The 21,704-nt window shown below is 33.4% G+C and overlaps 2 protein-coding genes across 4 annotated transcripts; both read left to right on the top strand.

Annotated features, from left to right (window-relative positions):
• Nucleotides 1,230-12,561, top strand: LOC109362739 (UDP-N-acetylglucosamine diphosphorylase 1-like). The gene is made up of 15 exons (XM_019608742.1): nt 1,230-1,551; nt 1,789-1,843; nt 1,929-2,080; nt 5,722-5,761; nt 6,404-6,496; nt 6,572-6,681; nt 6,774-6,848; nt 8,501-8,540; nt 8,667-8,749; nt 8,852-8,929; nt 10,025-10,168; nt 10,689-10,756; nt 11,596-11,710; nt 11,814-11,970; nt 12,159-12,561. Exons 1-15 carry the CDS (start codon nt 1,381-1,383, stop codon nt 12,254-12,256), a joined length of 1,479 nt encoding a protein of 492 aa, XP_019464287.1. The 5' UTR covers nt 1,230-1,380; the 3' UTR covers nt 12,257-12,561.
• Nucleotides 15,370-19,536, top strand: LOC109362370 (ATP-dependent zinc metalloprotease FTSH 2, chloroplastic). 3 transcript variants are annotated; one of them, XM_019608105.1, is made up of 5 exons: nt 15,370-15,519; nt 16,510-17,749; nt 17,921-18,234; nt 18,446-18,686; nt 18,973-19,536. In XM_019608105.1, the coding sequence occupies exons 1-5, from the start codon at nt 15,392-15,394 to the stop codon at nt 19,309-19,311; spliced, it is 2,262 nt and encodes a 753-aa protein (XP_019463650.1). In that variant the 5' UTR covers nt 15,370-15,391; the 3' UTR covers nt 19,312-19,536. The 3 variants fall into 3 exon arrangements, with proteins under 3 accessions (XP_019463650.1, XP_019463652.1, XP_019463651.1); XM_019608107.1 differs by having other exon boundaries at nt 15,396-15,519; nt 16,553-17,749; XM_019608106.1 differs by lacking the exon at nt 15,370-15,519 and adding an exon at nt 16,421-16,438 and having other exon boundaries at nt 16,553-17,749.

Raw genomic sequence — 21,704 nt, 5'->3', positions numbered from 1 at the left:
CCATATGATATATGAGTAGGACTATTGGCTATTAACTCATTGCAAACTAAGTACCACTTTTGTAGTGCTTTAATTATTGTAACCTATACTTTTTTATAAACTAAAACTAAATATAAAAAATTTGAGCTAAAAATTAAGTTCACTAAATAAAAGATTTGAACTTGAGTTAATACAATTCAATTTCTTTGGTTTATGAATTGCCTTAGATGATATTAGAGATGGCAAAATGGGTCGTCCGACCTGTTTAGCCCGCTCTCGCAAATGCCTTCAAAAATTTAAGTGGGCGCGGACATGTCCACATTGATTAATGGACAAAATTTATTGTCATGTCCGTTTTAAAATGGGCTAACAGGTGGCCCGTGGACACTGTTGAATAATTAAAAAAATAAAAAATTCATACAATAAATGAAATGACACATATTTTTTGATATTTTATATGAAGTTTAACAAATCACATTAGATTACAACTTTTTTAGGGATTAAAAATAACATTACATCATAACTTATTTAAAATTTTCTTACTTTTTCCTTAAATTATATTTATGGGCCACCTGCATGCCCAATGGAAATGTCCGACTTGGCGGGTAAAACAGGCAAATAAACAAATTTTGTATGCCCTACCTACAAAAAATACGGGCTATGTGGACGCGCCCGCGAGCAATGCCCATTTTACCATCTCTAGATAATATGTGTATTAAGTATATGTAAAAAATAATTAATTTTATATATTAAATAAGTAATCATCATTCGAGCTGAACCAACCGAGTTAATGAGTTGAACCGTTCAACTCCATTGGACTCATTTCCATCAAAATATATAGCAATTGTGGTTTTGGTAATTTACAAAATACTAGAATAGAGTAAATCAAATTACAATAAAAATTTAAAATCAAATAGTTAATATATGGCAGTATAAGTAAAAGGGGTTTAAGCAAATGATTTTCAACTTAGATAACATATGAATCTTTTTGGCTAAACGGATAAAGTCCAAACATTAGTTATTACTATTATTATCTTTACATCCACTTCAAAAGACAAAAAAGATTATGTTCAATATGGTTAGATAATTTATATATTGTGTACAATAAAAATAGTCAAAATAAAATTATACCATGAAAATATAATTACAACTTTTGGCAGGGTTGAATTTTTTTTGATAATATAATCATTGACAAGGTATTTATTCTTATAGTGATGTTTATAAAATATGAATGTGAGAGTGAAAGGAGGGGTAATATGGTAATTTGACGTGAGTTGAAGCAGTTGGTTACTGATTTGATTCTTGTCTTCCTCGCCACTGTTTCTGTCTGTAATCCAAACATTACATTAACACTCAACCACCCCAAATCACTCACTCTGAGATCTCAAATCGAAATCTAAAATGAGAGAAACTTCGTCGCCGGGATTCGAAACCAACGCCGTCGTTTCTCCGCCGCCACCGCCACCTCAAGCTCTCCTCGAGAGACTCAAGGACTACGGTCAAGAAGACGCTTTTGCCCTCTGGAATGAGCTCTCTCCAGATGAACGCGACCTTCTCGTCAAGGACATCGAGGTAAATTCAAAATTCATTCAGTGTGTTTAAATTTCCAATCGCGAAATTCTGCTTCTTCATCTTTCCATAATGTTCCGTGAGTCATCGTTTTGCTTTCGATTCAATGCTGTTTCACCGCGACTTCATTGAATCGAAGCTTTAGGTTAAGATTTCCACCTCAACTTTATTTCATTCTCGTTTTCGAATTTTGAATCAAATTTAATTAATCAATCCAATTATATTATTCTTGCGATGCAGAGTTTAGATCTTTCGAGAATCGATCGGATTATTCGGTGTTCACTTCGATCTCATGGTATTGTATTGTTTTGTTTTGATGGAATTTGGAAGTTTAATTTCTTCTCATCACGTGCATGCATGATTAATGAATGGTTGTTCAGGGCTACCGGCGGCGGCGATAGAAGCGGTGGCGGAGAGTACCGTATCGATGGTGGAGGAGAGAAGTATGGAGGAAAGAGAGAGATGGTGGAAGATGGGATTGAAGGCTATTTCTGACGGCAAGTTAGCTGTCTTGCTTTTATCTGGTGGCCAGGTAATTATATTTATAATCTTTTCACTAACTCTTTTCGGAGATATATCTTTATCTTTCTATTTTTATAATTTCGTAGAATGATATAGACATATAGTCACATTATTTATGAGAAATTGCATTTACCTCCCCTCGTGTGAAGGTTTAACTTGGGATTCTCTTGTTTGCTTTCTAATACTACAGTGACCTAATTTTAGACAGAAGGCAAGTATAAAGTATAAACTGTATCATTAAGGCACTTCCTTAAATAGGGTATATGATGTAATCACTTAAAATATATCAAGGAAGTTTTGTGTTGGAGGAAAAAATGTATCACGTGTCATTTAAATAAAACTGTAATTTGCCTGTCTATTTAACATTAAATTTTAATTTTAATATATTCAGTATTAAATAATGTCATAACTAATAATGTATTGTTTGTTATTTTTGATGTTACGTTTGCAATTATGGAAAATATGGGAAAATATGATCAATGTGAGTGCAATTGTGTCACAATGACATTGAAATTGTGATTGTGGAGTGTAATTTGTTATGTTATTTAATAAGTTTATCAATAAGGTGTTAATCTAATAGTATAAGATTTTACTAGATTCTTAGGATAATTAAAATGTTAAGAATTTGATTCTTGAAAATGATACTTGTTGGGGGTGCACATCTGTTGTCCCACACTTAAAGTCACTACATATGCCATGATTTTATATTGGTTAGGAAATTACTTAAAAATTAAAATTTAACTTAAATATATTTTTTTCAACCAATCACAAAGTCATGATACATGGAGTGACACTAAGTATGGGGACAACAAATTGCATCCCTCGTTGGGAGGGCAACTACGTATCACGAAATAATTAGCTCCTTACCAAAAAAATGAGTATGGCAACTTCTAAGTTTTAATTTCAATGTGATATAATCATGTCTTTATTCAGCTTCTTTAGATTGAGTTTAAGATGATTTTAATATTTATGTAATATTTAATTTTTAATATGAACAGACTTAATCAACAAATTTATGAATGTAAAATCGATTTTTGAGATAGAGAGTATATAATTTTTTTTAAAAGTTTAGCCATAAAAACTATAATAAGGATGGTTATTTCTTTATTGTCTGTGATGATGCTAGGGATATATTTAGAATTTCAATCTACGTGCAAATGCAGTGATGCCTTTTGGTTTAATTGTTCAGGTGAACTTTAATTACTAACAGGGGATTATGATATGATGATACCATGATAAAGATAATAAGCAATATGATCCGGCCATCGGTCTATCAAATTTTGTTATTATTCTTCCCTTTATGAGAATGTTCTCCATTAGTGGGATGTACTTAAAACTTGTCGATCGTCCATAGTGACTGCTCCTAAAAAGCAACATCATTGGCTAAAAAGGTGATAATCCGAAAGATGCTATTTTGAACTTAATAATCTGCTTTGAAGTAGGGTAAATATGTGCCGGGTTGGGACGGGTTTAAACTTGTCCTTACCCGGCCCGATGTACTTAAAACTTGTCGATCGTCCATAGTGACTGTCCCTAAAAAGCAACATCATTGGCTAAAAAGGTGATAATCCGAAAGATGCTATTTTGAACATGAATAATCTGCTTTGAAGTAGGGTAAACATGAGCCGGGTTGGGATGGGTTTAGGCTTGTCCTTACCTGACCCTAAATATTGGTTGAGTCACTTTTTTGAATCGGTCATAGACCCAAAGCTAATCCAACCCTAAATAGCGATCGGGTCAGCCTTTAAACCCGATCCGACCTTAGACTCGATTAAATATAATGCATATTCATTTTAGAAAAAGACTTCTCAATATTATTTATTATTATGAATATGTAGTTTGATATATAAAATAATATATGTATATATATATTATTAATTATATATGTTGTGGAAAAATTAAAGAATAAATGATATTTTCTTCTAAAAGGTATCATTACTCTATACACATTGCATTTGAGTAGAAACATATACAAAAGTGATGAGCGAGTGACCCTAGGACAAGACGGGTCGGGTCATGTTTGGTCTCTCCCCGATCATAAATATTGACTGAGTCTATTTTTGGAACCCGAACCTGACCCTAGACCCGACCCTATTCGGACCCGATCATGATCGGACCGTGCTGGGTGAGCGGGTAGGGCATGGTCATGTTCACCCTACTTTCAAGTATGATTGTATGCTACTATAATGCATATTTTGTTTTTTCACATATAATAATAGGTAATTGATTTCTTATTAGGGTAGAAAACCTAGTGACTTTAACTTGGTTTGTTGTAATCATTAAGCACAGTAAAGCTTCATTTTTAAAAGGGCTTCCCTTATCTTCTTTTTCTAAAAGGCTGCCATTATCTTCTTTTTTAAAAGGGCTGCCATTATCTCTCTCATGTCGTTGGGTACTTGGGTTCCACCACAATGCAAAAAAATATAAATACCATTTGGTTAGGGGCATCCACACTTTTAAATCATAATAATTAAAATTTAACTTTAGTCCCATTTCTTTAAGTTATCTAGCTAGTTTGTTTTAATCAACTCGTGGTTTTTTAATAATTAAATCAATAGTGTATTTGTGATATAGTCTCAAAAGTCAAAACTGAGGTTACAAATAGAATTTGTAAATGCTCATCTTCTTGGTAAATTACCTCTGAAATATTCAGATATTATTTGTTGTTTGTTCCTTTTTATCACGATTGATCACTATCATTGTTGATTTTATTATTTATTACTATTATTATTATAATACCCTCTTGTCTTGTCTCCATGTTAATTACTATATGGGTTATCCCTATAGCAAATCACTTAACATGAAGGCCTGAATAACAAAATGTTTACATGCAAATTTGTTACTATTAGCCATGCATTTTCGATAAATATATAAGTTAATGCAGAAAAATAGTCTCTATTGATGTACAGCACTTGTTCACAGAACTTTGGTTAAGACTTCATACTTGAGAGTTGCCAAATAAAAAGTACAAACGACTATTGGCCGAATTTAACGTCCTAACTATTGATATATAAATGAAAATAATTTAGTCCATAATACAAATCTCATTAAAATTCAAACCACTAATGAGTCATTTAACTGTCACATGCTGTTAAATTAAAGACAATAAAAAGTAAAGAGAATAATGTATCTCCTCATATAAGGAGATAACTTATCTCCTTTAACCAGTAAAAATGTGACATGTGTGCTATTTTGTTTATTTTTAAAAATATTTTTATAGAAAATGATGAAACATAACACATGTGATGATTTCACTGGCAGGAGGAGATAACTTATCTCCTTATACAAGGAGATACTCTATTCCCAAAAGTAAAACCCACTTTAAATACAAAACAGAAATGAGAACTATTTTATAAATAAAAAATAGAAAAGGGAACAATGAAATAACGCATTAAGAAAAAAAAATGAAGATGTATCATATTGGAATCTTGAAAACTCTTTGATTTTATCATTATTGATAAAATTAAAGAAACACTAGAACATTAATATAGTTTATAGCTGTCTGTCATTGACTAGTTGTTATTGAATGGTGTGGGATGTTTACAGATGGAGGAATGAATGTTATGTAGCATTTAGTCTTCACTCTTAACTGTTAAATTTCAACTAGTCTCTGTTTGGCTGACTAAAGAATGTCCAAAACTTAAAATGCAGGGGACTCGGCTTGGAAGTTCAGATCCAAAAGGATGTTTCAGTGAGTACTCTCACGTTATATAGAAAAAAAGCATTTGAAGTTCACAGTGTTAAAATTTAACTAAAAAAATGTTGTTGCACTGAGAAATGTATAAAAATTCCATATAATGTTAAAATAATCTATTCATTCTATTCATCATTTGATTGAGGTCTGATGAGCGATTTTGGTCCATAGATGAAATTTGTCCTCTACTTTAAAAAAGGTTTGTATGTTTCTTCTGTTATTTCTTTTCATTTTTGTGGGAAGCAAGTTAGTAGTTGAATGTTGGGCATGGGAAGGTTGCAACTTACAACAAGGTAATACTTGCATGTAAAAGTACAAGGCAACTGGATATTTCTGATTCTAGGACCAATGAAATATTTGGACTGAGTCTAAATATGAACACTGATTGCATTTCCTCTCATCTCCTTGAATTCTCTTTCCCGTTTGTATTTCCAAAGTTTTTGCTATGTGTGACTACTGAATTGTATAAACGTAGGTAAAGGATAGTCTGCACTCCTCTGAAATTTTCATAAGCCTTCCTTTATTTATTTAGTCATTGATTAATTTATTTAACTGCAAGTTGTGTTTTTTGTGACAATGTGCTTTGACAGTAAATCATGAATTATATATGTTCTTTATTTATTATTATATTTTATTTAGATATTGGGCTTCCATCTGGAAAATCACTTTTTCAACTCCAAGCTGAGAGGATTTTGTGTGTACAGAGACTAGCTGCTCACGCTTCTAATGAGAGTAAGTCTATTTGTCTTGCCTCAGTTTATTCCTGCATTATTCCATGTGTTGTTCTCATCAGTTAGTGTTTTGCAGATTCTGCTTTGGTGCAAATACACTGGTACATAATGACCAGTCCCTTTACTGATGACGCAACACGCAAATACTTTGAAAGTCATAAATTTTTTGGCCTCGAAGCAGAACAGGTAGATGCCTTCAAAACCTTTTCAATTTTATCGTATTGATAGTACTTGCTTTGTAATGGTTTGCTTACTTTGGACATGCCTCTTGTAAACAGGTTACCTTTTTCCAGCAAGGGACCATCCCCTGTGTTTCCAAGGATGGTAGATATATTATGGAGACTCCATACAGGGTATTGTTACTTTCTTTTAGTTTTAAGCTGAATATGTTTTCTTCTCATTCTTTGCTTTATTAAATTGATGTCAACTACAAACCTAGAAAAATGATGGCGCCCAAGAGTTTACCATTCAATTTATGATTGCTGATAAATTGTTTATGAATTTTATCATGTCATAGTTGGAGTATCTGCATGTGTCTCAGCATATCCAAATTTGAATTTGGGTGCTACTGCATCTTGCGGTCTACTAAGTGTTCAAGATGAAGTGTCTGGTACAAGAAATTCAAGGATATGAATATGAATAGAAATTTACTGTAAATGAGCATAATAGGTATAATGGCATAATGGTTGCTTCATTTTTCATCTCACTGAGAATGGGAACACATTTATGTGTATTAAAAAAGTGAGAAAGTAATAAAAACAAACTCCACTAGTCTATTTTATTTAATAATTTAATTTCACCTTTAATCCTACCATTTTATTGATCTATATAATAAGTATGCTAAGAAGATGAGCCTCGGCATAATGGTGATGTTATTGGTAACGGGTTCAAATCTTGGATACAATCTGAGTTTGTGGGGGATATGTTGTGTACAATCACCCTCCTAGAAAGGACCACCAAGTGAGAGCATCATGCGCTAGGCTGCCTTTTTTTAGCATTATAAATATGCTAAACAGATTAATAATTTTTAGGACCTTTGGGATAGACAATGAAGGATGAAACTACAAAACTTCTAATAGTAGAGATAATGATATTGGTTCCCTACTCCCTCTAAGGAAGAAAAACTCAATGTTTTAGAACACTGAATAATAACCACTTGCTAGTGACTTAAAATCAAGTGCTGATTTGCATGGGCATTTAGTAATGTTGGTTCAACAAAACTCAAAGTGAAAACCAACTAGCAGGGAGCTTATTTGTTTTAATTTTTAATTTATGAAAGATTTTTTATGGACTTACAAAGTGATAGGATGATTAAGTTTTGATTATTGCTTTTTTGCCTGGTTTAGGAATTCTAAACCTTGTACTGGACTGGCAGAGATTAGAAAGCTCCTCTGAGTTGATTTTTCTTTTCTGGTTCTTTTCCTTTGTTTTTTACGTATCAACTGTTTCTTTGTGTACTCTTTATCCTTCTTATCAGTTGTATACTCTTATTCTTTCTGCTCGCTAAATCCTTCCCCTTGTCATAAAAAGTTATATGGCCCCGGCAAGATTTTCACATATGTTGGATTTTATAAACAATTGAGCTTTAAAGAGAGACACTATTTAAAATTGAGGATTGCTAGTTAGAAAGACAGTTATTTACTGATACCCTGATATTATTGAGGAGTATATCAGGCTCCTTATGGTATGACACTGTTTTCACAAAAATATTTTAGCATATGCCACTGATTAAGACATTTTAATAATAACAATTGATTAAATTATTAAATAAAACCTCCTTTATTTTATCTCCCTCTTTTGCAATTATTTTAAGGCCTGCATTTGTATCCAATTAAGGAATGAGCATTGAGCTTTGAGGTGACTATTTATCTGCAACATTTGGTTTTACTCTCTAATTTTAGTTCTATCTAGCTAGTTGCTACCTTTGCACTGTATAGTTCCTTTGTGTCTTATGAGTCTATTTTGAACTCTGGCTGGTTGTTTAAAATTTAACTTTTAAAACCAGGTAGCAAAGGCTCCTGATGGGAATGGTGGAGTGTATTCAGGTATTTATGTTTATATTATCTTCTTATATCTTATTCCAATCTGTGATGCTAACATATACTGTATTAATATTTTTTACACATTGGTAGAACACAACTTAATATAGTAGTTTTTTTCTCGGATTTCAGCTCTGAAATCTACCAAATTATTGGATGATATGGCCTCAAAAGGAATTAAGTATATTGATTGCTATGGTGTCGACAATGCATTGGTGAACTTCCTTTGCTTTCTACTTTATCTCTTGAATTAGACAGTTTTCCTGGTCAGTGCCCCCTTCTATTTAAAAACATGATGATAAGGACTTATGACACAGGTTCGAGTTGCTGATCCAGCTTTTTTAGGTTACTTCATTGATAAAGGTGTAGCTGCTGCTGCAAAAGTTGTCCGCAAGGTAACAGACCGATTAATTCCTCTCTAGCTTCTTAGCAATCTCTGTAAAATAGTCATTGAACTTGAGAAGTTAAGTTATATATTACTTTAATTTCTTTGCTTTATGCAAAGAAATAATGCTTCCTACCTGTGGATATGCCTTATCTCTTAAAACAATTAGCATTGTATTCGAAGTGTTCATTCTTAAATAAATGGGCAAGGTCACCCCTTTGTTTGTTCTCTAGTTGTAGATTAAGTTATGATTGTGTATGATTAGATGGAGGCTGCAATAAAACTGCAGTTGACCGGTAATCACTCTGAATGAATTGTTTATTTCAAGGACGCCTCCTTTTTAGTTCCTTTTGTTGTTCTTATATTGCTTGCGATTACTGGAAGAAAAATGCAGTTCTTCAAGTAATTCAATGAATCTGGGACAGAAGAAGGTAAAAACACACCTGGATTAGTTCTTGCTATTCCCTTCCTAATAAACTAACTGATAGTTGTGTTATACATATTTCCATGCATTCTAATTTAGGGTCCAGCTTATGGTCTCAACACTGTAAAAATCTGCTCTATTGAAAGTGTAACAGGAAAAAAATATAAAATAGAACTACCTAATTACTTAAGCAGGTGGGCCATGATTCCAGATCTGTCTGACATTAATTCATATATTGGATATAACATTTACACAGGGTCAGCATCTCCTTGTATTTTAATTCCAAACTAATGCAATTTGACTGGCAAACTCTGGCTTCCCAAATCTTGTTCTTTGTTATAGACCACTATTTGGTTCCACTCTCATGCTGCATCCTTATTTTTATTTTCCATCTTCATGGTTAAGGTGCCGCACAGCTCTTTAGGAACAGAAGAAATAGATATCTGTTGGAGACATGCTTACATAAAAAACATTGGAGGCATGCATAAACATACATGCCTATGTAATAATTGAATTCTAATATGTTTGAAGTTCTATATTTTCCTGTGATGAAGTAACTTTCAGGATTGGTAATTTATGAAAATTAGATAAGGCAAATTATAACTAGAGTTTTCTTTAATTATTCTATCTATTTTGTGCTTCACATATTTTATACTAAGAAGTCTTTTCATTATATAACAGGCATATCCGCAAGAAAAGGTTGGTGTGTTTGTACGACGAGGTAAAGGTGGACCTCTTACTGTTGTTGAATACAGCGAATTAGACCCCTCACTAGCTTCTGCAGTCAATCAAGCAACTGGTCGTCTTCGTTTTTGTTGGAGTAATGTCAGTCTATTTTTCCTCTATATAATCTCATGTTTTCTTTCCGCATCCAATTTGTTATAGATTTGAGGATCATTTCCCTTGAATTTGGTTATGACCTTCTAGATTGAAAAGGAAGCGGTTTAGTACAATTAAACAGATCAGCAGACCCCCTGATAGTTAACACCCTACATTTCCTAATTAAGTGGAAGCCAAAATATCAACTTTTGATAGTTACAAGCTTTTGTGCTTTAATAAAATCATATATTATCAGCTATTCAAAGTCATTCATTGTTTGACACAACGGGAATATAAGTCTAGGTTGTCAATAACCAAAAATGGGATAAAGCTAGGTTATTGCTGCTGTTGTTTATAAGATAAATGCTGTTTTTTGTGGTCATAACTCATATGTAATTCATAAATAAACCAAAAATAGATTTGTTTGCTCACAGCTGCCTTATTCATATTTTAGAAGTTGATTATTACTTTTGCTGGCTGCATTTTAAGTTCTCTTCTGGATTTCTTATTAACCTTGTAATTTCAGGTCTGCTTACACATGTTCACTTTGGATTTTCTAAACCAAGTGGCAAATGGCCTTGAAAAGGATAGTGTGTATGTGTGTCGCCTTCTTTTACCCCTCCTTCCCTCATTATTTATTCTATCTGGCTTCTCTTTGTTATATGAATTCGAAGTGAGTACATTTATTTATTTCAAGTCATGCAACTCTGTAGTCTTAATGTCATATAATATAACCAAATTCAAGATAATAAAGGACATTACATTGTTGAATAGCAATTTGATGGTAGAAAAATAATCAAGAGGCTACTTCACTGGTTTATTCAGATAACGTGGACTACTTAGGAAGGTTAATCACAATTTTTTTCTGAATTCAATTCACAGTTCGGAAATTATAAAGGAGAAAAGAAGAGAAGTGTGAGCACTGCATGTTATATATGGTTTCTCATGACATATAAAATTATAAACAGCTTTACTGTACTGTTCAATGCAATTTATACATATATTTTGTTACTTCTTTCTTGTATCATAGGGGAAATGATAAAGAAAGACTTAGAGTTGAATGCTTTGTCAATGAACATGATTTATGATAGAGCATTATAGCGTCGTTCGATCCATGTAGCTGACCCCACCTAATGCGATAAAGATTTGGTTGTTGTTGTTGTTTTCTTGTACCACTGTTTGTATCACCCACATTTAAGTAGATTTAACAACAGTTCTATGTCAAGTGCACTGATATTGACTTATCATTGGAACTAACAGCTGATCATTTGACTTAACTATTAATAGTGGTTAACATGTACTCAATGATTAATGAAGTTTGATTGTGGGTGAAGTCGAAAATAGTATTGCTACTTTTTACCCATTTCTATCTTAGATCCACCTTCTTTTGGATGTTCGATAGATGTTGATCAATGCATTGATTTTATGTGCAGTTACCATCTTGCAGAGAAGAAAATCCCTTCCATTCATGGATATGAAATGGGATTAAAACTTGAACAGTTTATATTTGATGCATTTCCCTATGCTCCTACGACCGCACTTTTTGAGGTGATTCCTCTAATTTTGACATGAACTGAGCAATTTCTTTCCAGGCATGATCCTTGCTTATTGGTGTGACTCTTACTTTGGCATTTTTTATATACATGTCCAGGTACTACGAGAGGAGGAATTTGCACCAGTAAAAAATGCAAATGGATCCAATTATGATACTCCAGATAGTGCAAAACAACTTGTTCTTCGACTCCATACACGTTGGGTAGTAGCTGCAGGTGGCTTCTTAACGCATTCGGTGCCCTTATATGCAACAGGCAAGTTTTCCCTCTTTCTTACTTACCATGGAATCATGGACAGAAGAAAATATAAGTGGGCCAGGGGCCTTGACTCAGACATATATACATGGAGAGTTTCTGTTACAATATTTTATTTTTTCCAAAGAAAGGATTATCTTATCTAACTTTCCCTTTCCTTTAATGAAATGTCATTACCCCTCATTCAGGTGTTGAAGTGTCACCACTAAGTTCATATGCTGGTGAAAACCTAGAACCTATATGCCGAGGAAGAACATTTCACGCCCCGTGTGAGATTACATTCTAGTTCCAGCCTGCCTGTTTGTCTGGCTTTGTTTTGAGCTATACTACGTCTGGAGAGTTCAATCCCATTCATTTTGCAGGATGAATTTGTGTATGCCAATCATCAGTCACTGGTATCAATATATATGTTTCCTGTCCATTTTTTATTGGCTTTTGCTTTTTGGTTTTTTTACCTCTGATTTGTTTTAGAGTTATCAGGAATGTATATCAGTACATGTATCATAATTTTACTGACAATTTGTTTACCCACGGACTTGGGGTATGCGTCCCATTTTCCTTTTTCCTTCCCTATTGTCCCAAATTAATTCATGCCATGGTCCATGCTTTTATACATTGTTAGTTGTGATTGCCCACGCTGCTTGAGCCTTGAAGTAATTGGGGGAATGCAGGTTTTGAATCACGGGCTTTATACTTTGATGTCTTATAAAATTAGATCTTCCGAAATTCATTTTTTAACTGGAACTTTTTGCTGACATATATGGCTTCTCAGTCATTTTTCTCATCAGATGAGATATGATCCCTGACTTGGAAGAATATAATAATCAAACTTGATGAGTAGAGATTACCTTAGACTCACATTTTATGTCTGAGAAATTTACCACTTTCATGTGTTATTTTGTGATCTGTTGAAAAAATACATTGAAGTTAAAAACTCAATAATTAAGTATTTTTCTGACCAATTATAAGTGGTGACACGTGAGATAGACCTTAGACCTATTTGGTTCTTCTTATTGATTGGAAATAAAGTAATAAAGATAGAGAACAAAATATATTATTTGAAATTACAATTAGTACATGTGGTGTGGTAATTATTTATTCACATATCTTGCTCAGTATTTCCATATTATAATTCTCATTGATTTTTTAATGTCCTCCACCTGCATTATTATTATTGTAATCATAATAAGAATGGGTGGCATTGCCATGGAAGGGTTTTCTAGGTTTAACCTAATTGGGTCCTCTTAGGACCCCTATAAGGAGGTTTTAAATATATGGGAGTCTTATTATTTGAGTCATGTGAACAGTGTAGAGTCATCAATAAATGAGATATCAGTAATGATTTTATGAACCTTGACATTTATAATCTATGCACTCGCATAATATTTTCAAGTCCTTTTATAATTGTTATTATTCTCCTATGAATTCATTTCTCATTAAAAATGGTGTGTCCATTAATTGTAGCAGAGGTCATGACTGTGTTGTATGTCAAGTTTTTAAAATTGGTGTTATTATTCTCCTATGAATTCATTTCTCATTAATTGTAGTATTTTTTTATTGGATAAATTCCAATAAAACCCTCTCGTGTATAGCGGAATCTAAATTTTCATGCAACTTGAATGAGGAAATTGATAAATAGTAATATTATGAAAATGAGACGACTTTTATATATATTATGGGAAACTAATAACATTGTTGATAAGTTATAGAAGCCACGAAAATTGAGCGACGTGTCATCATGAATTGATAATCAAAGTTGAAGGAAATTCTTTACTGGTAATATAAGATTTTCGAGTGTCCTAACTTTATATGGTCATACTTTTGCCAAACCCTCTGAAGACTGTGGACGACGTTGGACAGTTTTATTTTTATTTTTGAACGGAAGCTTTCTTCTTCTTTTTTGATTTTTTTTTAATATTAAGGGTATTTCCCTATCAATGATAGAGGTAAGCATGAGTTAGGTTGAGTCGAGTTTGAGCTTATCCCTTACCTAGCTTTAAACGTTGGTCAGGTCATTTTTGAACTTAGATCTAGACATGAAGCTAACCCAATCATACATATTGTTTGGGTCTGCCTTTAAACTTGAATCCGATCCAAGACCCAATTAAATTAATGCATACTCATTTTTGATAAAATATTTGCAATATTATTTATTATTATAAATATGTAATTTGACATATAAAATGATATATGTATATATATTATTAGTCATGTATATATTATGAAAAAAATTAAAGAATCAATGATAATTTCGACCAAAAAATGTCATTACTATACACACATTTGAATAAAGACACATACAAACATTGTGACTATAGGACGGGTCAGGCTCGGACCCTACCCTTCCCCTAAAGATTGATTGGGTCTAATTTTTGAATCTGAACCCGACCCTAAACCCGATGAGACTCGACCCAATTTGGACCCGATCATAATCGGGCCATAGCAGACGAGCGGGTAGGGTCAGATCATGCGCACATCTACCTATGATTGATGAATTAATTTCTTTCGGTTGCATGATTGTCTCTTTTAACAAATGTTGCTCTCAAGAATCGAACACTTAACTTTTTGCTCGACTTGAGATCTAGCGGGATCTTATAACAGGATACCAATGCATTAGAGTCTATTTGCAGGTTGAAATTTGGAGAAGGGAAAATGAAGTTTTAAGAGTCATGAAATACATTTGAGAGTTGGTTTTCCCTTCATTCCCTTGTAAAATTAAACTCACAAGCAGATTATTTATGAATGAAATTTTAAATACAATTATATGTATATTTCAGTTATTTATACTTCTCAAAAAATTATTTAGTTAAATGATAAAGTATTATATATGATTTGATAATTTGAATTTCACCAAGTGAATTACCCTTTGGCGTATAAATCATATTAAATATAAATGGGATATATGGTTAATACTTTAGGGATAAACTTCGAAAATAAGCAAAGTTAGATAAAAAAATATATTTAAGTTATACTCATTTTTCGTTATTTAAGCCATATTTATATATAGTTATCATTCAAAAATAAATAAATAAACGGAAGAAAAAAAATCTCAATTTAGGAACTTTAGGAGTTACGAGAAGGCTTAAGCCACGTATGCCTTCCCCTTCCCACAAGTACAACTAAGAAACCACTACCTTCATTTCACACACAGATTTTTATAATTAATTTAATATTACTGTAATGTTAAAAAACACTTATCCTACATACATTTCAATTCCTTTTAAAATAAATCCTAAATAATACTTATTTATTAATTTTTAATACAATGCTTAACATCTACGTATTAGTATTGTAAAAGATATTCTATGTATAGATATTAAATTCTTAAAATAAATATTTCTCATTTTATTTGATAAGAATAAGTATTTCTTTCATATTTCACTTTTCCTTTCATTTTTTCCATTTTTTTTTTCATTTTTCAATGCTATCGGTGTATAAAATAAGATGCTCTCATAACCACACACTCGCATATAACACCTTCATCCTTTTCTCTCTCAATTCTCCTTTACTCTCTTCTCTCTTTCTCTCTATCACATTCTTCCTCTTCAGGTTTGTGTTACTTTCTTTTCTCTTCACTTTTCATCTCTATCTTCCTCCAAATTTTTTGGCTCTTCATTCATGTCCTTCTTATGCTTATTACCTGTGATTTTATCCTTTCCTTCATTAACATTTTAGTAATTTGATTGTTTCTGTTGTTAATTGTAGGCCCTTTAATATAAATACCTCATATTTTATTTTCTATAATAGATAAGTTGCTGACTTGTCACCTTTCATTCTTAAATTTTCACAAGGGCTCAATATTGATAAGTTTTTTTATATAATTAATTTTCTATGTTGGCTTTAAATAATTTGTCTGTGGATAAAACAAACATTGTTTGATTCATGTGCAATAGGCTTGGTTGGTGTTGGATTTTATAGGTTGGTTTGCATGGCAACCATTTAGTATCATGAACTATGTTTCCTAAGGGTCTCTTTGCGAATTGGATTTTGGAAGGAAAATAAATGAAGACTTCAGAGTAGTAAAATATATTTGTTAGATAACTCTAAAGTCTTTCATTTCACTTCGTTCTCATCCAAAACTTAACTTACAAACATACCCGAAAAGATTAAGGTGTTAGGTGAAGATATTCAGTAAGCGATTAAGTGGATGCATATCATAGATCCATATCGTATAGATCTGACAAAGTTTAATGTTGGTTGTCAACTGCCTAACCGAGTACCAAGAAGGCATTGGTCTAGTGGTATAAGGCCCCACTGGGATTCCCAAGGTCAAGGGCTCGACTCCTGGGAGCGACACTTGTTGGTAGGGGAAACCATGAGCCTCGAAAGGGATTAGTTTATTTCCCAAAAGGTGAGGGGATACCCTTGGTAGTACAAAAAACATTGCCTAACCGAGTCTCCACCTTTTATCCGAGCTTAGGAAACCGCTGACCACAAAGTAATAACAAATTGTGTTATAACTACAATGGTATTTATTCAATATTTCTTTTCCTGCTATACTAATCAGTAATCACTGAACTTAGTCAGTGTTTAGAACAGAAGTCTTGAAGAGCCCATATTTTGGATTCTCTTTTTGATGCAGATGGCAGCATCATCAGCATGTCTTGTTGGGAATGCTTTATCTACTCCTAATAATAGAAAAACTTTCGGCAAGGACTTAAATCACAGATATCTCTTCTCATCTTGGAGACGTTCTTCGTCAAATAAGGGATCGAACTCAAAAGCAGTATTCATAAAGGCTTCCTTGGACCAAAGTCAGGATGAAGGGAGAAGGGGGTTTATGAAATTGTTGCTTGGAAATGCAGGAGTTAGCTTATCTACATTGTTGGGAAGTGGAAGCAAAGCTTATGCTGCTGATGAACAAGGTGTTTCCTCCTCCAGAATGTCTTACTCCAGATTTCTCGAATATTTGGACAAGGATAGAGTTAACAAAGTGGATCTGTATGAGAATGGAACCATAGCTATTGTTGAGGCTGTTTCTCCCGAGTTAGGTAATAGGCTGCAGCGTGTTCGAGTTCAACTTCCTGGACTTAACCAAGAGCTCCTTCAGAAATTCAGGGAAAAAAATATTGACTTTGCAGCTCATAATGCTCAAGAAGATTCAGGTTCTCTTCTATTTAACCTGATTGGGAATCTAGCTTTCCCTCTACTCTTGATTGGAGGATTGTTCCTCCTCTCAAGACGACCCGGAGGGATGGGAGGTCCCGGTGGACCTGGATTTCCTCTTACTTTTGGTCAGTCTAAAGCCAAGTTTCAAATGGAACCAAGTACTGGAGTGACATTTGATGATGTTGCTGGGGTGGATGAAGCCAAGCAGGATTTCATGGAGGTGGTAGAGTTTCTGAAGAAGCCTGAAAGGTTCACTGCTGTTGGAGCTCGTATACCAAAAGGAGTTCTTCTTGTTGGTCCTCCAGGAACAGGGAAGACACTGTTAGCCAAGGCTATTGCTGGTGAAGCTGGTGTTCCATTTTTCTCAATCTCAGGTTCTGAGTTTGTTGAGATGTTTGTTGGTGTTGGTGCTTCTCGGGTACGTGATTTGTTCAAGAAGGCCAAAGAGAATGCCCCATGTATTGTGTTCGTTGATGAAATTGATGCTGTTGGAAGACAAAGAGGGACCGGAATTGGAGGAGGGAATGATGAAAGAGAACAGACCCTCAACCAACTTTTGACAGAAATGGATGGGTTTGAGGGTAATACTGGTATCATTGTTGTTGCAGCAACTAACAGAGCCGACATTCTTGACTCTGCCTTATTGAGACCGGGTCGGTTTGACAGACAGGTATGATTATATTATGAAATGTCTAATGCTTTTATTCATGGAAACAACCTATTCGCTTGCGAGGGTAGGGCTGCACATCTACCCTCCCAGACCCCAATAGGTGGGAGCCTCATGCATCGGGCTTCCCTTTTTAATGCTTTTATTACATTGCTGAACACAATGCATTTGCAGGTAACAGTTGATGTTCCAGATGTAAGGGGAAGGACTGAAATCCTAAAGGTTCATGGTAGCAACAAAAAGTTTGATGCTGATGTTTCTCTTGAAGTAGTTGCAATGAGAACACCTGGTTTTAGTGGAGCTGATCTTGCAAATCTTCTGAACGAGGCTGCTATATTAGCTGGTCGGCGTGGAAAGTCAGCAATCTCATCTAAAGAGGTTGATGATTCGATTGATAGGATTGTGGCTGGAATGGAAGGAACAGTAATGACAGATGGGAAGAGCAAAAGCTTAGTGGCGTATCATGAAGTTGGGCATGCCATTTGTGGGTAAGAAATTAGGATTTCTTTTGGTCTTTCAAGTATTGTGTAAGATAGCAATGAAAGCCAAGTATTGTTGACTGTTGTCTTCATGACTTCATTTTACATAACCCTTGTAAATGCGCTTAAGCCAGAAGCATCCGGTGTTAACATTTAGAAGCTGTTATAGTAAACAATTTCTGAAAAGCTTTCTGAAACATGTATTTATACTTGCTTGTAGAACTTTGACTCCTGGTCATGATGCGGTACAAAAGGTAACACTAGTTCCCCGTGGTCAAGCTCGGGGTCTTACATGGTTCATTCCCTCTGATGACCCAACTCTGATATCCAAACAACAACTCTTTGCAAGAATTGTTGGAGGGCTAGGTGGTAGAGCTGCGGAGGAAATTATTTTTGGTGAACCAGAGGTTACAACTGGAGCAGCTGGTGATTTGCAGCAAATTACCGGTTTGGCAAAACAGGTACTTGTTCATTGACATAACATTCATACATATATACTATTGTGGCGTGTTATATCCTCCTCAGAGTAATGTTGTTAGCTTAGATTAATTGGCGAGATCTGTGAAATATCACAACACATGATTTCTTAAATGGCTGAAACTAAACTTTTGGTCTTGATCAAAAACTGGTGCTTTTGCATTTTGAAGGAATGAACTTTCAATTTTCCTTGTGCAAGAATGTTTTGATCTTCCTTTCCTTCCTTATCTGCCTATGCTGATTCAGTAAGTATATATGATACTCTTTCAGATGGTGGTTACTTTTGGAATGTCCGATATTGGTCCTTGGTCACTTATGGACGCATCACAAAGTGGGGATGTTATCATGAGAATGATGGCAAGGAACTCAATGTCAGAAAAGCTTGCAGAAGACATTGACGCAGCAGTCAAGAGACTCTCTGATGAAGCATATGAAATTGCATTGACCCACATAAGGAACAACCGTGAGGCAATTGATAAGATTGTGGAAATCCTTGTGGAGAAGGAGACATTGACCGGAGATGAATTCCGTGCTCTACTGTCTGAGTTTGTAGAAATCCCAACTGAAAATAAGGTCCCTCCTTCAACTCCAGTACCAGCCACTGTTTGAATAGTCCAGATGTAATATCTGTAATATGTATATCTCAGAATACCTCTACGGTATGTTTGTGAATGACAAAACTCCTAGTTCACTTCTTTACTTGTGTAGTGTTGTTGACAATAGAGTATGTGCCAAAGAGCAAATGTTTGTGTGTAAAAATTGAAAGTTTCTTCACACCTATATATAATACATTGTATCTTTTCTGATAGTTATAAATCATTAATTCCTGGTCTATCCTTATAACTAGTGAGATACAATGTCTAATGTGAGTGCAAATTCTTTGTATTTGTGAAGTACTGAAGTCTGTGGTTTTTTTGACACCAATGTAAAGGATGGTAAATCTGGTTTGGTATCAAAATTTTGAGATGGGTTTTGGCAGCAGGATGGTATATCAAGTACTGAAGGAGACAGAAATGGACTTGATTGTATCAATGACAAAGAGGAATTGATGCAATCAGAGTTTGCTTATTATAATAAATAATTAAATTTAATGATTTCATTGAGGGGGTTATTATCACACATGAAAAGTTTGTAGTTTTACTGTGAGAGACACTAGCAGGTTTCACAATTTGGAAAGTGGTACATCTTTCTTGTGGAGATTATTTGTAATAGCTGTACTTTGTTCTTATATATATATATATATATATGCTATTATGGCTCTTTGGTCAATCAGTTTCCTTTATCACAACTTTCCTACAAAAATCAGTTATCCTTTCATATCATAGTTTCAGGTGAGTCCAACAAGGCATTGTTTTATTAGTGGAAAGGTCTTGCTAGATCTTTAGGGTGATCAAAAGGTAAAAGGTTTCATTTCTAAACACGACACTTGTTGGGAGGGACAATTACACACATGGAAAGAAATTAATTCTTTACCATATAGTGAGGGGTTACATTTGGTAGTGTAGAAAAATTAGTTTCAATGTGTGAGGTGGTGGTCTATGGATTAGGCAACTTGATGTTTTATTATAAAGTATGTCCAATAAACAAAACATTTAAATTTAAATCTAAATCTTTCTCAATGGTATGCCCATAATTTTCTATGGTCTGTCCTGACTTCTAATTATTGAGTTGCTTTCTATCTTGATGGCTTGATTACATTTTTATAAATAAATAAAAACTAATTGTAATTTTATACTAGTCAATAAAGTTGAGTAAGATAGCATGTGCTAGTGGATCCAGTCACATGGCTTCAGAAGTTGGAGGGAGATTGATTGAGATCAGCCTCTCAGCATATTCCATATTGCATCAAAGATCATCAAGAGGGGTAGGTTTGTTTAGCAATAACTCTTCATCCCACGTTTCCCATCTCCATTTTTCTTACTGATACGCATTTGTTGTCTCACAAGTTGTATCATTGTATGTATTATCAGCTTTGATTGATTAAAAAATAGTTAATTATTAATTTTTTAATTTAAATATATTTTTTCAATAAATCACAGATCAATAATATATGCAGTAGGATAATTTGTAGGACAACCAATGTATTCCATTCCCTCACCCTTCCTAATAAGGGTACATTAGGGGCAATCTATAGTGGCCTCACCAAAACAACAAAATTGTACATCTAAAATGCTCACAATTTAGGTGTTTAGTATAAGAAATGTATTTTAGCAAATAAACGAAAAGAGTAAAAGAAAAAAGATACACAAGTCATTTTACACAAAAACTTAACATTCTTGTATGAATCTATCATTATCATCTAAAAAGGTGTGGGAATTTAAACATTATCACCTCTTTCACATTTTAAGATTATAGGAAATGTTACTTTCATGAGTATATTTTTTTTTAAAACGGTAACATTCCTTTTTTTTCCATACAACTAGCAGTGTACCCGTGCACTTGCACGAGTCGCTTCTTTGTTTATGCATAATGCAAATATAATATACATATATTTTTTATATCAATAAATCATGTATTGAAACATTATATTTCCCATTCATATAGGTGGAATATTAACATTGATTTTTGATTGTATATGTAGAATATTAACAATTATAAATGCGTTTGTGTAAGCATTTATTTGTTGAAAATGTGATTATAGAAAATATTTGATTCTTAAATAACTCAATAAATAAAATTCAAATTGTATTGGATAATATCTCACCTCTATATTCTCTATATAAAATTATAAATATAATGAGTTATTTTTTCATCATATTTTTTGTGATTACGTTTATAAGTATCATATAAAGTCTTAAAGATTTTTTAGCATATCTTTTAAATGCTTATGTTTTATTTTAGATTAATGTTGTATAAACATTTGAATATATTTTTAGCACTCAACTATTGTATAATTAAATTTTATTTATTTGATTATGTTTTAGCTAATAATCATTGTATGAAAATAACTCATAAATTAAAAACACACTAAGTTAGGATATGACAAATATTTTTTCTGATAA

This window comes from Lupinus angustifolius, chromosome LG12 (assembly GCF_001865875.1).
Source record: "Lupinus angustifolius cultivar Tanjil chromosome LG12, LupAngTanjil_v1.0, whole genome shotgun sequence".
Lineage (NCBI taxonomy): Eukaryota > Viridiplantae > Streptophyta > Magnoliopsida > Fabales > Fabaceae > Lupinus > Lupinus angustifolius.
This window is presented reverse-complemented; position numbering and strand designations above follow the sequence as displayed.

Excerpts from the sequence above, each read along its gene's own strand:
- LOC109362739 (XM_019608742.1), top strand. The coding sequence starts at position 1,381 with ATGAGAGAAACTTCGTCGCCGGGATTCGAAACCAACGCCGTCGTTTCT. Across the intron at positions 5,762-6,403 it reads AGATCCAAAAGGATGTTTCA|ATATTGGGCTTCCATCTGGA; the intron begins GTGAGTACTCTC and ends TATTTTATTTAG. Across the intron at positions 10,757-11,595 it reads GGCCTTGAAAAGGATAGTGT|TTACCATCTTGCAGAGAAGA; the intron begins GTATGTGTGTCG and ends TTTTATGTGCAG.
- LOC109362370 (XM_019608105.1), top strand. The coding sequence starts at position 15,392 with ATGCTATCGGTGTATAAAATAAGATGCTCTCATAACCACACACTCGCA. Across the intron at positions 17,750-17,920 it reads CGGGTCGGTTTGACAGACAG|GTAACAGTTGATGTTCCAGA; the intron begins GTATGATTATAT and ends ATGCATTTGCAG. Across the intron at positions 18,235-18,445 it reads GTTGGGCATGCCATTTGTGG|AACTTTGACTCCTGGTCATG; the intron begins GTAAGAAATTAG and ends ACTTGCTTGTAG.